This window comes from Saimiri boliviensis, chromosome 20 (genome assembly GCF_048565385.1).
Source record: "Saimiri boliviensis isolate mSaiBol1 chromosome 20, mSaiBol1.pri, whole genome shotgun sequence".
NCBI lineage: Eukaryota > Metazoa > Chordata > Mammalia > Primates > Cebidae > Saimiri > Saimiri boliviensis.
Window position 1 is genome coordinate 26,362,662 of NC_133468.1, and position 18,668 is coordinate 26,381,329.

Genomic DNA, 18,668 nt, shown 5'->3' on the forward strand with positions numbered 1-18,668 from the left:
GAGAACAAAAGAGCTCCTGAGTTGGGCTGTGTACTATTTGTCGATGACAGTATTTTCTCATTTGTCATTTTAACCCCAATTATGGCTTGTAGCTTTCTGTGTGACTATATGAAATAAAATAATATCTAGTTATTCTACTATTCTGCCATAAGCCTAGTGATTGAGTGAAGTGGTGATGCTATATATGTTTGACTGCTTTTTTAAATCACTAGGAAGGCTTAAGTTTTTCTAAATTGTGATGCCAAGAATTTTACAGAATAATTGAGAACTTTTATTCAATTGAATAATTGAAAATGTTATTAATGGAGTGAAGATCAATACCTAAATGATATTTGAAGAAGAGCTTCAAAATTATTACATTAAATTCTATATTACAAAATTGAATTTTACTTAATTATGTTTTTGTTTCTATTCTATATCTCTAGCTTTTAGTTTTTGTTTTGTTTTGTTTGAGACAGTCTCACTCTGTTGCTCAGGCTGGAGTACAAATGGTGCGATCTTGACTCACCAAAACGTCTGCCTCCCGATTTCAAGCTATTCTCCTGCCTCAGCCTCCTGAGTAGCTGGGATTACAGGCACCCGCAACCACGCCCAGCTAATTTTTATATTTTTAGTAGAGACAGGGTTTCACCATGTTGGCCAGGCTGGTCTCAAACTCCTGACCTCAGACTCCTGACCTTAAACTCCTGATCATGGCCAGGCTGGTCTCAAACTCCTGACCTCAAACTCCTGACCAACATGGCCTCCTAAAGTCCTGGGATTACAGGTATGAGCCACTGTGCTCTACCTTTAGATTTTTTTTAATCTTGTTTTTCTCTTTTGCTTTGATAACAAATTTCATTTTCTTTTAAAATAAGTATGAATATTTTTCTAATCTGATTTTTTGATTTGTTTCATCTTTTCCCTCAAATATTAGATATTGTCACATAGGAAATTTCTTTTGAATCAAGAAGGCATTGATAGTAGAGCTTTTCTGTGGAATATTTCAAACTTATTTAAATATAAATAAAAATACACTATTTTGCCATATCTATTTGTATATATATTTTTATCTGACCATAATATGGTTTTTTTTTCAAAAATTTCAAATGTTAACAGTTTTAAAATTAGCCATTTACACCTACATTCTAATAGCTGTGTTTTTTCCTATGACTCCATTTTTGAAATGTTTTTACCAGTAGAACAAATACTGGACAAACGCTGGTTGCCTCAAATTAAGTCAACTATATGGGAGTGGGAGAATGCTGTATAGACTTGTCAGTAGTTAGGAAATAGTGCTCCCAAAAGATCTGTGAGGGAGACAGTGACCTCAAAAATGAAAAAAAACAAGCTGAAGAGAGCAAGGACTGGTGCTGGCTGGGACTAGTTTGAAAGATTTAGGAGCTAGATGTCCGGAACTCTTTTATGACAGTTTCTGATAAACCTGTTTCATGTGGCTCTAGGATGGCTTCGGCATTTCATTTCAATATCATAGACAGTTGCAGACATTCCCTTGTGTTGTCAGGTAGGGCAAAGAGCCATGTGGCTTTGCCGACGCCATCTGCAGCATGGGCACTTGGGAGACTCATGACTTGCCTGGTGCTACACTTATACCAGATCCATGTTCTTCAGCGGTTCATTGCAGTCTTGCTTGTCCTGTTGTTAGATGACTTTACTGTAACACATACTCATTTCTATCTGTGACCTCTTCCCTCCCCCAAAAATGTTTTCTAGAACTTGAAAGCACTTATTTTTTCTCTGCAGATATGGGAAGTTTCATGGATACGGACCAGAGGAAAACAGTTTCTCAAGGACATGCAGCAATTCTAAACCTGCTACCCATCACCAGCTACCCCAGACCTCAAGTGACTTGGTTTAGAGAAGGGCACAAGATTATTCCAAGCAACAGAATGTAAGTTGCTCCAAATATTAAAGCTTCAAATAAAATTTTCATGTCACTTATTGGCACCATTTACACATTAAGTGTACCAATTAAGGTTACTGATGGTTTGAAAAGAGCAAACTAGTCTAGGAGGCCTATCCTAATCTTTAATAAACATCTATTTTAGGACTGGCTTGACTATTCGTAAGCAGTTTAAGCAAATAGCTTTGTAATGTTACTCTTCAGTATGTTATGTGCCCTAAAGCTAGAGCACCCTTACCTAACTTCACAGTCCATTTTTTCTTTTATGAATGCACTTTTAAGATGTCATTGTCATCCCTGAGTTGTGTTTGCCTCCTAGTAGTAATTTAATGAGTGCTGGTATTTACTTACAGAGCTGTGGGTTTTTTTCCCCTCCTTTTATTAAGCCATGTTTGATACTGCTTTCTCTGATGATAAAACAGTAATTACTGCTTATTTCTCTTTATCCTTTTATCCTACCATGACAGTTTTATTTCTCTTCATCTAATTAGTGGTTCACCCATCTATTGCAGAATAGTTGCTTTGTGATTAGTTAAGCATTATTTCAAGGTGTTCTTGCCTATCTCACATTCAAGATATTTATCTAATGCCAGACAGGTTTTCTTTACTCGGAGCTTTAAGTGATTAAAAAGAACATTTGGTATATATTTCATAACTGGACATTTTATAACCTAATTTAAAGACAATATTCCAAACATAAAGGTTTCAAGGATGAACATTTCCAGAAGAATCATGAAATGCCGTAAGCTTAGGCCAGAAGTCAGATATTTATGCTGTCAGGTGGTTGCACTCAGATAAAAATTCATCAGGAGAAAACACTTGTTTTGCTTTTTTCCAAAAGAATATTTGTGAGATAGTTTGCCAAATAGATTTTAAATGTAATTATGAAAGTCGCTGTGGGAAGCCACTTGCTCTCTCCCTGCGGGAGCATCTGTGGAATCCCTTTCCTAAGCCTCGTGATTCTGGTCTCTCATCCCTACCTCAGCATCTGTGGAATGCCTTCCCTAAGCCCCATGTCTCCAGTGTTTTACCTCTGGATTGGAATCCTGCTGGAATCTAAACTTTTTTTTTTTTTTTTTTTTTTTTTTTTTGAGACACAGTGGCTCTGTTGCCCAGGCTGAAGTGCAATGGTATAATCTCAGCTTGCTGCAACCTCTGCCTTCCAGGTTCAAGCAATGCTCCTGCCTAAGCCTTCCAAGTAGCTGAGACTACAGGAGCGTGCCACCGCGCCTGGCTAATGTTTGTGTTTTTAGTAGAGAGGGGGTTTCACGATGTTGGCCAGGCTAGTCTTGAACTCCTGACCTCAAATGATCCACCAGCCTCAACCTCCCAAAGTGCTGGGATTACAGGCATGAGCCACCACTTAAACTTATTTCACAGATGTTTCTATTTTGGTTATTGGAAACAAAAATTTATATATACATATGCATGCCACATATTTAAAAATTCTAGTAAAAATATCAATTACCTTAGGAAATGGGTTTTGCTGTATTTTTTTTCTTTATTTCATTACAAGTTACTTAGGTATCCAACTTTATATTAATTCCAGTCATAAAAGATGCCTCTTGAGTTTGGGTGAAACAAAGATGAAGGATGGATTTTTTTCATTCTTAGCAGACTGTTAGGCTTAAAAAGGCAGGTAAGGGCTGGGCGTGGTGGCTTGTTCCTGTAATCCCGGCACTTTCGGAGACTGATTGCTTGAGTTTAAAGTGATCCTGGAGTTTGAAAACAGCTGGGCAACATAGTGAAATCTTATCTCTACTAAAACTTAAAAAAAAAAAAAAATTAGCTGGGTGTGGTGGCACACACCTGTAGTTCCAGCTATTTGCTACTCCTGAGGCTGAGGTGGGAAGATTGCTTGAGGTCAGGAGTGGGAGGTTGCAGGAGTTGAGTTATGATGGTGCTACTGTACTCCAGCCTTGGTGACAGAGCAAGACCCTGTCTCAAAAAAAAAAAAAAAAAAAAAAAAGGTCAGGCAAGATACATTCTTGTATCTTGAAAAGAGCAAACTAGTCTAGGAGGCCTATCCAGCTCTCTAATGGGGGAGAATTGGTACCAGGGATGAGGAGGTAGATGGAATTAGGCTTTCTTCTCAAACACTGGAGCTTTTAATTGATGTCAGTTGCAGCAAAATTCATAGTGGAAGAATTCTTTCAACTTAGTAGCAAATAAGTCTGTCTTAATGCATCTGTTAACCTGTGTTCTAGCTATATTTATGAGACAACACTTATTCACAAGTGTGACAGGGTATAGAATGAAATAACTCTTAATTTCATAAATTTTTTAAACTTGCAAATGCATGCTAAAGCTGGTTTAATTCCTGGTGAGCTGATAAAGATGCTAGTAGGGCTTTAACTTAGTGTAATATCAAACAAATGGTCTGCTTACAAGCATGAAGCTGTTGATAAATCTCTAATCTCAGGGAAATAATGCAGTATACCATTTTTTAAAGAGATGAGATGAGGCTGATTATGGATATTTACACTTTTGCAAGGCCCTTTAGTTTCATATTTTCCACCTCATCATCACCCCACATTTATTAAATACCTGCTGTGCAAGATTACATTAATCAGTATGGGTGTGTTTTTCTCCACAAGTTTATACATCATTCAAAGAGATACAGCTTTCCTATCCCAGGTACACTGATTTGATCTTTACAAATTATATGAATGTATTAAATGATTACATGTATCTTGAAACTATGTACATCCATTATGCATCAGTAAAAAGTTTAAATTTTTTAAAATTAAAAAATCTAAATATGAAAAAAACCCAGATATATCACTTTCCATGTCTAGGAAAGTACAGCTTTTGACTGAAGATGGAAGGGCATCCTTGCGTTTCCCTCACCCACATGATTGCTAGCACAAGTCAGATGGTGTCAGATTTGTTACATATCCACAGAGATGCCATTTAAAAATTACAGCATTTGACTCAAGGTGCTTCACACGTACTGAAATGCAAGTCAAGCTTTTGTACCTATTAATTTTTTTCTGAGATGGAGTCTGGCTCTGTCGCCCATGCTGGAGTGAAGTGGTGTGACCTCGGTTTACTGCAATCTCTGCCTCCTGGGTTCAAGCAGTTCTCCTGCCACAGCCTCCTGAGTAGCTGGGATTACAGGCACACACCACCATGCCCAGCTACTTTTTGTGTTTTTAGTAGAGATAGGATTTCACCATGCTGACCAGGATGGTCTCGAACTCCTGTCCTCATGTTCTACCTGCCTCTGCCTCCCAAAATGCTGGTATTAACAGGCATGAGCCACTGTGTCTGGCCTCTCTGCACCTGTTTTTAACCTCCTTGTGTGAGTTCAGTTCCCTAATACATGTACCTTTGTCATGTGGTGAAGGAGTCTCATTTTCTCTCCCCACCTCCACTTTTAAACATTATCTCATTATCTGCTTTTAAAATATGAGCTTTAGACTTATAATTAAATGATTTTGTTTTCATTTTCAAGGGAAACAGTGAGTCTAATGTTTCTAACTTGAAAATTAGTTGAATAGCCTATTAATAATCTTAACAGGAGCTATTATTTATTGAGTACCTACTTTAAATGTATCTTCTCTAATCCTCACAATTGCTTTGGAGGCAGGTATAATTAGCTCTGTGTATAGTTATCAGAACCAAAGATGATAGTTGTTAAACGACTTACCTTGGGGCACACAGCTGATACCAAGAGCCAGGGTTCAATCCCTGGTCTGCCTGACTCTCAGTCTCACTCTTGATTCTGTATCAGCCTTACTCTTTCCACTTTATTTGCTGATCATCTTTCACATTTTTGATTATTTTTTCCATATATTTTTCTAGTCTTTTTTCCTCATCTTTTAAAAGACTAGCTTTCAACTGGATTAACCTGGGTTTGCATAGAGGGGTTGAAAAGTGTCTGATACCAATGTTTTGAAAGTAGAATTAGTAGGATTTACTGTTGGATTGGATGCGGGAAATTAAAGAATAATGATGGATAACTCTGTGACTTTTGTTGGCCTGAGCAACTTGCAGGATGGAGATACCATTTGCTGAAATAGATGATTTTGGGAGATGTGAATTTTGTCTATATAAGTGGAAGGTTTTGCAGTGCTGTCTGCATTTTGAGATACATAGCAGATAGCCAAAAGGAGCCATTATCTTTGGTTCTGAATAGCTGATTCAAGATCAGCAAAGAGGTCTAGGTTAAACTTGGTGTATTGATGGTATTTAAAGCTCTTTACAAACCTATGAAATAAATAAGGCAGTAGGTGTACCCCAAAGACTTCCATTGTATCAGTTAAAATGGTGATGGATGCCTATAATCTTAGCTACTTGGATGGCTGAAGTGGGAGGATCACTTGTGCCCAGAAGGTAGAGACCAGCCTAGGTAACATAGCAAGACTCTGCCTCCAAAACTAAGAAGAAGAAGATGCTCTTGGCTGTAAGTCACAGAGGTTGACTTTGGCTGTCTTATACAAAAAGAAAATGTATTGAATATATAGAGAAATACAGAATCAAATCAATAGGAGAAAATTTCGTGATAATCAGGACTGCTCCTGAAGCCAGAGGAGCAGAGAACAAATCAACAGTGTAATGGCCTCCCAGGTCCTAATTCCTAGAACTTGTGAACATGTTAGGTTACATGGCAGAGGGGAAGTAAGGCTGCCAAAACAATGTGGAGCTGATATAGTTGAAATGATGGGGCAAAAGAAAAGGGCATCTTAGGACAAGCGAAGTTAAGCTTTGTGTCCGTACCCTACGACTTGATACAAGCCCAAATGCTGGCAGAGCTGTCTGCCAGCATCTCACCTTAGGACTTCAACCTGTGACTCACATTTGCCAGAGGGCAGAGATCTGATTCTCCCAAGCTTGATGGGTTCCACTGTGGGAGGAGACAGGTTAACATTCCTTGTTTCATACATGGAGTAGTAGTAGCATTCCTTGTTTTATACATGTAGGTATAGTAGTTTGTTTTTAAAAATTTATTTATTTAACTTTAGGTGCATACTATATCTGGCATTTCTCCCCATGTTATCCCTTCCTACCTTTCTCTGCCTCCCCACCTCACTGTCTCTCCCCTACCCCCTCAACTGCCCCCAGTGTGTGATGCTCCCCTCCCTGAGTCCACGTGTTCTCATTGTTCAGCAAGCACCCACCTATGAGTGAGAACATGCAGTGTTTGGCTTTCTGTTCTTGTGTCAGTTTGCTGAGAATGATGGTTTCCAAATTCATCCAAGTCCCTACAAAGGACACGAGCTCATCACTTTTTATGGCTGAGTAGTATTCCATGGTGTATATGTACCACATTTTCTTTGTCCAGTCTATCATTGATGCGTATTTGGGTTGGTTCCAGGTCTTTGCTGTTGTACACAGGGCTGCAGTGAACATACATGTGCATATGTCTTTAGAGTAGAATGATTTATAGTTTTTTGGGTACATGCCCAGTAATGGGATTGCTGGGTCAAATGGAATTTCTGTTTCTAGATCCTTGAGAAATTGCCACACTGTCTTCCACAGTAGTTGAACTAATTTACACTCCCACCAACTGTGTAAGAGTGTTCCTATTTCTCCATATCCTCTCCAGCGTCCATCTCCAGATTTTTTAAATGATCACCACTCTAACCGGCATGAGATGATATCTCATTGTGGTTTTGATTTGCGTTTCTCTAATGACCAGTGATAATGTACATTTTTTCATATGTTTGTTGGCCTCATATATGTCTTCTTTTGAAAAGTGTCTGTTCATATCCTTTGCCCACTTTTGAATGGGGTTGTTTGTTTTTTTTCTTGTATATCTATTTTAGTTCTTTGTAGATTCTGGTTATTAGCCCTTGTCACATGGGTAGATTGCAAAAATTTTTTTCCATTCTGTTGGTTGCTGATTCGCTCTAATGATGGTTTCTTTTGCTGTACAGAAGCTCTGAATTTTAATTAGATCCCATTTGTCTATCTTGGCTTTTATTGCCATTGCCTTTGGTGTTTTAGTCATGAAGGCCTTGCCTATGCCTATGTCCTGGATGGTTTTGCCTACGTTTTCTTCTAGTGTTTTTATGGTGTTAGGTTTTATGTTTAAATCTTTAATCCATCTGGAGTTAATTTTAGTGTGAGTAGTAGGTTTATACATGCAATATACCTGGATTGTTTTGACCACTTCTTATCAAGTGCTCTTTAGAATTCTTGGCATCTTAAAAACACCATTGCCAAGAATTATGGCTTCAATCAAAACTCTGAAATGAGAAAAACTTTAGTTAGCATCCTGCTATTTATCTTTTGAATTAACTGTTCACATTTGTACCCTGAGGGAGGGTAGAAAACTGTCTAAATAGACAAGACCTACAAATGAGAACATTTCAGGTGGTTTTTTATTTGTTTGAGTTTTTTTTTTCCCAGGCTGGAGTAAAGTTAAAGTGGCATAATCTCAGCTCACTGTAACCTTGAACTTTAGGGCTCAAGCGATTTTCGTGCTTTGGCCTCCAAAGTAGCTGGGATTACAGGTATGTACCACCACGCCTGGTTAATTTTTTGTGTTTTTAGTAGAGACTTCCTTTCACAGTGGTGCTCAGGCTGGTCTTGAACTCCTGACCTCAGGCAATCCACCTGCCTCTATCTCCCAAAGTGCTGGGATTACAGGCCACCATGCCTGGCCAGTTTTAAGTGGTTTTGACCACCTAAAATGTTTTTGTTTTCTACCTATATTTGGCCTCCTGGTATGCACAGGAGATATACAGTGCCAGAATGACTGGATGAATGAATGTGAAGAAAAGTCATGTAATGTCCACAGACTTCCTCAGCAGAAGGGGGAAAAAAAATAAGGACAAACCTCAAGGAAAAATGCTGTTGATGAAGCAGAAAAAATAACTTGGAAGGCCAAACAATATTTTGAGAGAATTGAGAATCAGTTATATTCACAATTTTGAGTAGGTAATTATAGGTTTTATTTATCCGAGAAGCTGAAAACACGTATGTTTATTTTCCTGATTTACTGAATCCAAAGTTTGCTATCTTTGCATATCAAATATGAACATTGCTTGTTTTATAAATGCAGTCTAATTTCATAATAAAGTTGTTCTGTTTTATTTTCGTTTAGATATATTTTCGTTGTTCCCATTTATTTCTCAAAATATGAATGTGAATATTGATGTGCTGAATTTCTCTAACTCCCACGACGTAATTTATGTTGGTAGTTATCAGATTGCAACATAAAAATTTACTCTGTACAGTGCCATTCTTTTGCTTAATTGCAGGTTCTTGTGCTCAAATTGCATTCTGTAGCCTACCTGACAGGAATGTGCAAGCACAAGTATTCTTGAATGTTTTTTTCCTGGAAATGTGAAGTTTATATAAAGATTAAATGTTTCAAACCTTCAATCAGCCTTGCAATAGATGTCTTGCTAGTAATGCTCTGGATTGTGAAATATGGGTAGTAAACAGTGTCCCAGGTGATTCAGAAACAGTCTGGCTTATAATTGTCCATCCTTAAATACTTACACATCCATTAACTTACTACTGTTACATTTCAGTTTCTTCAAGAAAGATTTGTTTAAATTAGCACTTGCATTGGAAGTCACAACTTAATGCTCGACTGAAGTAGATCTGGTTGTAATAATATTTTTATAATTAACTAGGCTTTCAAAATAATGTGCTTTTAAAATTTTATATTTTATAGGCATTTCATGAATGTTTATAGAGTATATGTGTGAACTGAGCCATATTGGTATAAGTAAAACAGATGAGTAGATATGAGTTCCAGACCTGCTTTCACCATAACTCTGACCTTGGGAAAATTACTTATTCTCCCTTTGCCTCCATTTTCCTGTGTCAAAAATGAAAAGGATTTTCTAACCATGTCTATAGTCCTTTCTGGTATTAACATTCAGTGCTGCTGCTAAGGAAAAGAATGCTATGGCTGTTGTACCTCCCTTCCCTCTCTTACTTCCTTCATACATTCATGAATGTTTCCCGAGTACTTAGTGCCAGGCACTGGTCTGCTTGCTCGGGACAGAAAGGGGAATTGAGGCATCTCACGTGTGACCCTCAGTGAGGTGTGTTCTGATATGGTAGCAGGTAATACACAGGACACTTTGGGGTGAGGGTTGTGCTGCCATGCTCTGAGGACATGGATGGGTAGGAAGAGAGAGTCCCAAACTGGAGGGAGTTGAATTGAGTGGCTAAGGATAGGCCCTCTGTGGAGGTGACATTTAAAAAAACACTTTATAGAGTTATAATTTACATATGACAAATGCACAGGTTTTTTGTTTTTGAGACAGAACCTCGCTCTTTTGCCAGGCTGGAGTACAGTGGTACGATCTTGGCTCACTGCAACCTCCACCTCCTGGGTTTAAGCGATTCTCCTGCCTCAACCTCCCAAATACCTGGGATTACAGGTGCCCAACACCACGCCCGGCTAATTTTTGTATTTTTAGTAGAGACGGGGTTTCACCATGTTGGCCAGGAAAGTCTTGATCTCTTGACCTCATTATCCGCCTGCCTTGGCCTCCCAAAGTACTGGGATTACAAGCATGAGCCACCACGCCTGGCCCAAAATGCACATTTTTTAAGCACACTGCTGGAAGAATTTCAGTAAATATGTACACAGAAGAAATTACCATCCAAATCAAGAGAGTTCCTGGGCCCCTCCTGCAGTTAGTATGCATTCCTGCAGCCCTGCCCTCCTACTTGTCTAATGTCTATTACCACAGGTTAGATTACCTGCTCAGAATTTCTCTAAAAGGACATCATTGAATATGAAATCCTTTGTCTAGCTTCATTCATTCACATAATTTCTGTGATATTCTCAATGTGATATTTAATAATAATAATTAATGATTTTTGAGTGCCAGCCACTGTCTCAAGGGTTTTTTCCATAACTATTCACTTAATCTTCACAGTAGCCCAGCAGTTTAGTAATGTTATTATTGTGGCCCTTCCTGAATGAGAACTAAGGCAGGGAGAGGCCAGCACCTGGCCAGCATAGGAGCCATTTGACTCCCAAGTCCACACTGCTCCCCTCTGTATGAGGCTTTTCTCCTAGGTTCATGCCTGCAAGATGGGAAGGAGCCAGCCATGTGCAGCTCCAGAGAGTGAATGTTCTAGGCACAGAGGTCAGAAACAGAAAAGAGCTTGATGTATTTGCTAAACTGAAAGAGACTCTGGCCCTGTAGCCTCCGAACCTGGGAAGGAATCTGGATTTTATTCTGTACACAGTGGAAAGTCTTTGCAAGAGGTTGCTTTTTTTTTTTTCTTTTTTTGAAAAAATAAGTGTGACACAACATAATTAAAAAAAAAAGAGATAGAGTCTCACTTTATCATCTAGGCTAGAGTGCCATGGCATGATCATAGCTCACTGCAGCTTCAAGCTCCTGGGCTCAAGCTATCCTCCTGCTTTGGCCTCCCAGAGCGCTAGGATTACAGGTATGAGCCACCATCCCTGGCCTAAGATTTATTATTTTAACCACTTTTGAGTATAGTTAGTGGCACTAAGTGCATTCACGTTGTTGTACAATCATCACTAACATCCATCTCAAGACATCTTTTCATCTTGTGAAACTCTGTACCCGTTATACATAACTCCCCACTCCCTCCTACTCCCCATCCCTGGCAACCAGTGTTCTGCTTTCTGTTTCTATGAATTTGACTACTCTAATTATCTTGTGTAAGTGGAATCATATAGTATTTATCCTTTCCCACCTATTTTTAATTAAATATAGTATTTGAGATAATTGTAGATTTGCATACAGTCCAAAGAAGTAATGAAAGTTGATTTTACGTACTGTGTAACCAGGTTCTTGAGTGTTGAGATTTTGTAAAACTGTAGTACAGTATTACAGCCAGGATATTGATATTGATACAGTCAAGAAACAGAACATTTCCATCAATACTAGGATTCTTCATGCTAATCTTTTATGGCCATAACTACTTTCCTCTTGCCCTCATCCCCTTCTTAAGACCTAATAATCACTAATCTGTTTTTCATTTGTATAGTTTTGTTATTTCAAGAATGTTGTGCAGACATTCTTGCAGATATACATGCAGTATGTGACCTTTGGGGATTGGCTTTTTTTACCTAGTGCAATTCTCTTATTCATTTAGGTGATTGTCTGCAGCCTCGTTGGTTTCCTGTTGTTATTGTGTAGTGTTTCTTGTTGTGGCCATACTGTGAAGTTGATAATCATTCACCTGTTGAAAGACATCTAGATTGTATCTAGTTTTTGGCCATTATGAATAAAGCTGCTATAAACATTCTTGTTCCTTTTTTCTGTGTATGAACATAAGACTTCATTGTGTTCACACACAAAAAATGCTCAGTAATGGAATGAGTGGTTTGTATGGTAGTTGCACTTTTAGTTTAGTTTTTTTTTGTTTTGTTTTGTTTTGTTTTTTTAAGAAATTACCAAACTGTTTTCCAGAATGGCTGTACCATTTTGTAATCCCACCAGCATTGTATGAATGATCATGTTTCCCTGCTTCCTCATAGCATTTGTTGTTGTCATGATTTTTTATTTTAGTCATTCTGATAGGTGTCTAATGATATCTCATTGTGTTTTTAAATTTTCATTTCTCTAATAGCTAATGATGTTGAACATCTCTTAATGTACTGATTTTAAAAAGAATGAAATTAGAAAAAAACTTCTTGCTGTGAAAAATGTATTCATTTATTTGAAAAGTCAATTGAATGGGTGAAAGAGCAGACAACATGCAGCTAAAGTAAGACTTATTGTTCTGATAGATCTGAAGACATTACTTAGAATAAAACACAGAGGAAGAAAGATGGAAAATCTAGAAAAAGGCCAAGAGATAGAGGACAGAGTAATCAATAGGCATCCAATGGAGAAATTGGGGGATAGATACTATGCAGAGAGATTATTGCTATGACATGGTGACACTTCACAGTCAAGACGCAGAATGAGCTCTAAGTAAGATAAACAAAATAAATCCAAATCTATACATATTTTAGTGCAGGCATCCCCAAACTTTTTACACAGGGGGCCAGTTTACTGTCCCTCAGACCGTTGGAGGGCCGCCACATACTGTGCTCCTCTCACTGACCACCAATGAAAGAGGTGCCCCTTCCTGAAGTGCAGAGGGGTGGGGGGAAGGGCCTGATAAATGGCCTCAGGGGGCTGCATGCGGCCAGCGGGCCATAGTTTGGGGACGCCTGTTTTAGTGTAACTGCAGAATATCAAAGACAAAGAAGAAACCTTAAGGCAACCATACAGGTAATTCAGGTTGCCTCAGTGGAATAGCGATCAGGAGATAGCTGACAGCAGTAATAGAGAACAGAGGGGAATGATATCCTCCAAATGCCAAGGGATGGAACTGCTGTCTTAGAATTCTGCATCAGCTAAGCTAACAAGTTGAAATGGGGGAGATATGATGGTACTTTCAGACAAGCCTGAGAATCTCTATTTCCGAGAACATTGCTCAGAGATTTGTGAATGAGTTTGAGAAAGAAGGATACTGAACCTAGAAGGAAATGCAAGGTTGAAAATGTTGACCTTCATTTTATTTTCTCTAGTTAGAAAATGTTTAGTGATTAGAATGTTTAAGTGTTTAGATATTAGATTAAGAAGTGGAGAGAGTGCATGTTGAGATAACTCTTTTGGCATTTTTATTGTGAGCAAGTGGCTGCAGAGAAACTGTGCAGTGTTCATAGTGAGGACATGAAGTCAAGGGAGTTTTTCTTACAGTGGAAAATACTAGCTATAATTTATGTGTTAATGGAAATTATCCAGTAGAGAAGGAGAATGTGAAGAGTCAAGAGAGAGTGAGTATGCCAGGGGAAACAGAGTCCTGGCAAATGTGGCCTCGACATGCACAGACGAGTATGGGAAGGAGGGCCCTGGCGTCGTGTCATGGCCTTGATGGTGGCCTGTGGTGGCTCCTCATGGCCTCACAGCTTCCACTCGAGCAGGATGGCAGCCAGAATATGCACACAGGTATGTGTGGTTTGGTAAATGTGCTTGTGGAAAATTGAGAGATTTCTTGTGGATTTTTATTTTCTCTATGAATATTGGGATGAACTTAGAACTTGAGAGTGAGGGCTGGTGCAAGAAGATAAGCTATTAGCTAATCATTCAGACTGTCAGAAGCAAACCAGGAAACATTCCAGGTTTATGGGAACATATGAGAGCAAGTGCACGGTTATGGTTTGTGGTGATGGATTTCTTCAGTAAAGTTTGGAAGTTCTGATACAGCTATAGAGAAGGCAGCTAAGTGGGTTCACATAAGGTTGAAGTCTAGCCTAACTACCACGTGGAATTCATAAGCGAGGGGCATGTTGAGGGTGTCTGCAAGGGAGTGATGGGTCTTGGTTGTCTACCAGCTTTATAAGGGAGGAGTGAAGGATGTTCAAATAGGATACAACCAGAAGATGGCAGGAGTCTATTGACTAGAAGAATTAATTACAGTGGGCAAAGAAGTAGGTGTACTGAGCACCTCAAGTCCTCTCATCCTCACTTTGGCTATTTCATTTGGTGCAAAATGGCAGACTTCTCCCTCACGTTGAAGGAATCTCGTGATGCAGATGAGAAAAAGAGCAGGCTTAAACTTTTGTGGGGTGACCCTGAATCCTTATGGAATCAGAGAATGGTTGTGTGCAGGTGAATCAGCGGATAGTTTACTGACACTGCCCCAGCTGACTGTTAGGTGAGACTTAGCTTTGTGCAGCATCTCTGAAGTCATCTTTTGGGTCACCTGTCCTTCCGCTGTGCTTTCCTCTTCCCTTCTCACTCCAGGGTCCATGTGTAAGCTATTGTAGGGTTTCTTGAAAAAAGAAAGAAGTTTTTTTTGCTGTTTCCTTGAAAAAACTGGGCTGTCACATGGGGTATTTGAAGTCTAGACTTCAGAATGGAACTTTTGTTGGGATTGACAGTGTTAAGGGAGAGACTGTGAGAATAGGGGCTGAGATGGCATGGAGGGGCAGGTCAGTGGTGGTGAGAGGTTCAAGACTTCAAGGCCACAGTGTTGAGTGGATGGCAACATGGATGTAAAACCACCAGGGAGGATGGCAGGAGAAGGTGATGGAGGAAGGCAGGAATTCAGGGGCTACAGTTGTTAGTAAATGGAGAGGGAAGGAGGAATTAGAACCTCAGTAGGGAAGAGTGCTAAGGATAAACACATCCTGATCACATGGGCTTCAGAGGAACTGAGATTTGGAAGGAGGAAGAGGAGGAATGGGTTGGTAGTGCCATCTCACAGCTGGATGAGGGTTTGCTCTAGGTAGACTAGATAAAGTGAAGGTCTCCTAGAGCTGCTCCTTTGCGTATTTGGCTGCTAGACTTTGCAGCTTGGAATCCCACCTAGGAGGTGTCTGCCCTGATGTACCTCAGCTTCACTTAGGAAGCAGAGAGGATAATCTTTTCCTCCTGGAGTAATTGTGAGACTTAACAGAAGAGAATGAGCAAGAAAGTAATTTGCCAGCTAATATTCAGTTAAGTGATAGAGAGTATATGCTATATGCCACCCCTCAAAAAAGTTATGCAAGGATGCTCACCTTAAAAATGCTCATCTATCTGTGGTGTTCCTTGCACGTACCTGTCTCTGACTTAGAGGGGACATGGGAGGAAGGACCCTGGTATAGGGAATGTGATGGAGCCATAGGCACAGCCCCTGTGCCCCAGTGTGCTCCTGTAAGTGCCACCCTGCTCCTCCAAGTGCTGGTTTGTAGAACCCTGAAAGATATTTTTGTTGTTATCACCACATTCAGGAAGACAGGGCACAGTGGGAGCCCCATTGTCTGAGCTTTTGTTATCCTGGGGCAAATTAGTGTCCCTCAAAGTGGTTAAGAAGATGGAAAGTGCCACATTGCTTTAATGAACAGCCTGCAGACTGCTGATGAGCTCCCTGTCACCACGCTTTATGCCAGAGCCTCACCATGCATAGTGAGAGGTAGACTCAAATGGTTGTGAGGATTTCCTGTTTTCTTTCAGATTGTCAGGCTGTGTGGGATGAAGGGTTAACTTATAAACAATATTAGATCAGGTTTATGGGCTCTTGTTCGCAGTACATTTGATGTCTACACCATCACATGATGCAGTTGGACTTAATGCAGGTCACTCAAGTGTCTTCTCTTAGGTGATGCTTCTTGGGCACCTGTCTGCAGGTAGGTGACACTGTCCCTGCTGTTTTGGAAGGAAGGACACATCACAGAGAAACATTTCTGTGTCAACTGAATAGCCCAAGGGCATGGGGAATGGGGATTGTAGAATTACTTGGTTCCATTAGAGTTGGCAATGTACTATTTAACTTTAATGACAAGAGTTTAATATTCTATGTACCAATTTTTCATTCGAAGTAAAATACCACTTCATTTTACATGAGCAGATCTTGTGACAATAATGCATTTCTTTACAAATATTAGCCTATTATACATCTTAAGTCAGTTGCACATAATTGCATTTCACCAAGTCTACATAATACTTTAATTAAAACTAGGATAATTAAAATACAGTTTTAATGAAGAATAAATTCTGAAGTTGCCAGGCCCGGAATGTGTTAGTTGAATCATACCTTGCTCTTTTTTAGCTCTTAAATCTGTACCCACATTATGTTTTGAAATAGCAATGATCACCATCAAGAGGCATTTTAAATGCATATAGTAGTATGTACTAAAGGCCGGGTATGGTGGCTCATGCCTGTAATCCCAAGACTTTGGGAGGCCGAGGTGGGCAGATCACCTGAGGTTGGGAGTTAAAGACCAGCCTGACCAACATGAAGAAACCCCATCTCTTCTAAAAATACAAAATTAGCTGGGTGTGATGGTGCACACCTGTAATCCCAGCTACTTGGGAGGCTGAGGCAGGAGAATTGCTTTAATCTGGAGGCGGAGATTGCAGTGAGCTGAGATCGTGCCACTGCACTCCAGTCTGGGCAACAAGAATGAAGCTCCATCTAAAAATAATAATAATAATAATAATAATAATATACACTAGTAAATCACATGTTTCCTTATGACTATCTTATATATCTGTCTATCCCTCTTACATGCATTTGGTTATTTGCTGCTAACTAGTAATTCCAGAAATGAGGAAAAGTTTTTACCTTTGAAGGCCCAGCAACTTAACAACAGTACCTGGTCATACTAAGTAGTGAATATTTATTGAATGAATAGATAAGCGTTTCTTGAATTAATACATAAATAATAGCACATGGTTTATTCTGGGAAGATGGTGTGAGACAAAGTACACTAGACTGAGACTCAGAAAACAGGTTTCCATCTCGGCCCTGCCACGTGGTAGCTGTGTGACCTTAAGCAGGTGAGTTAACTATTCTCAAGGAAGTTGGGATCATCATATATCTCAAGTGGAAGTAATGCTGGTCACCTCACCAGCATCTGGGGATGATGATTGGGTGCATTTATTTGATGAATTGACTATAGGAGTGGAAATCCTGTCTAAACCGTAACATGCACATAGTGTGGTGGGATTATGACCCCACCTCTGCTCATGGTGCTCTTCTCCTGTCTCCATGAGCACACATTAGGGTTCACAGTCAGCTGTTCCTCAGCTCATTTGGAACTTTGTATTTTTTAGGTAGTTATTACATAATAAAGTTTCTCAATAAATATTTGCATAATAAATTTTGGTTGGTGGTACCTTATAAGTAGATATGCCCCCTCCGTCCTTCCCTTCTCCTTTTCTTTCATTCCAGTTATAATGTCCTTGGGAAACTCAAGTGAGTCCCAATGCTGATGGATCATAAGAGAGACATTGCTGCCTTCACATCTGCTAGATAATTTGTTGCACAGTCAAATATAAGTGACTTTTATTAGCTTTTCTTCTACACTGTTAGAGTCAGTGCTACTCTTCCCAAATACAAGCCATTTCTTCATCTAACAAATACCTCCTTGGACTGACGTTATCTGTAAAAGTCATTCCCAAAGTGCAAAATTCCCTTGAAAGCAAATGTTCTTTAGACTCTTAAGGGGATACTGCCGGAGTCAAAAATCAAGAACACTTTGTAATATTGTTTAATTTGTAACCTAGACCCAGGGCAGGGTTCTTAAGAGCAGCTTCTGGTGACACTGCAGGATGCATCTCACCTGTACCTCTGTGGAGAGCCAAGGGTCAGTGGGATTCAGCCCATACACGCTCCTTGGGAATGCTCTCATGGCAAGCCTGGTCTTATCTCAGGGTCTTTAGGTGGAAATCTTGGCTGTCAAAGTTACCTTCTTCCCTACAAAGGAGGAGGGGGAAAGCTGTCCTCTAGAAGGAATTCTAGGGAGAAAGGAATGTGCTTGGAGGTGAAGGAGAGTCACAGGGTGTGTGTCCCACCCAGGGCATTTGTGCACAACCATGATAAGGCTGTCAGCTGGAAAGATCAAGGCAGTGCGCAATAAAGAGAGAGCAAAACGTGTTAAAAAGATAAGAGGTGGACACCTGAAGCTGGCTGGAGGTGCTGTCACAGTTGGCATCCAGTATCTCCAGGATGGGTTCCCTCTTTGTGGGAAGGGAGGTAACATTCCTGGGTGGGGCACAGCACACTCTGCTGAGTCCTGGAAAGAGGGTGAAGAGTACCACTGTCTTGAAATTCAGGGTCCTACACAAATGTGAAGTGTTTAAAAACAGGATTTGACGCAGGAAGAAGGACTGTGAGAGCCAGCTGTGCTCTGTCATCCCTTTCCTACTATGGGCAAGCCTGACTAATATTTAGGGGACTCCGGGTTTTTCCTACCTATGAAATGGGGTCAAGCCATCTGTTTGGATTCTGAGGAGGTGTGAAAGGAGTTGACTGTCCTTAGGAGGGCGACATTCCTGGAGGCAGGGCCAGGCAGTATGCAGCCCATACAGATGATGTGGAG

General features: G+C 39.9%; 1 protein-coding gene across 4 annotated transcripts in view; it reads left to right on the forward strand.

The window, feature by feature from the left end:
* The window catches only part of SDK1 (sidekick cell adhesion molecule 1), a 948,273-nt gene that overhangs the window by 355,424 nt on the left and 574,181 nt on the right, over positions 1 to 18,668 (forward strand). For all 4 annotated transcript variants that reach the window (XM_039460606.2, XM_074390484.1, XM_074390483.1 and 1 more), the window contains exon 4: positions 1,744 to 1,891. In XM_039460606.2, coding sequence (XP_039316540.2) covers positions 1,744 to 1,891 — 148 coding nt within the window. The remainder of the gene's footprint in view (positions 1 to 1,743; positions 1,892 to 18,668) is intronic.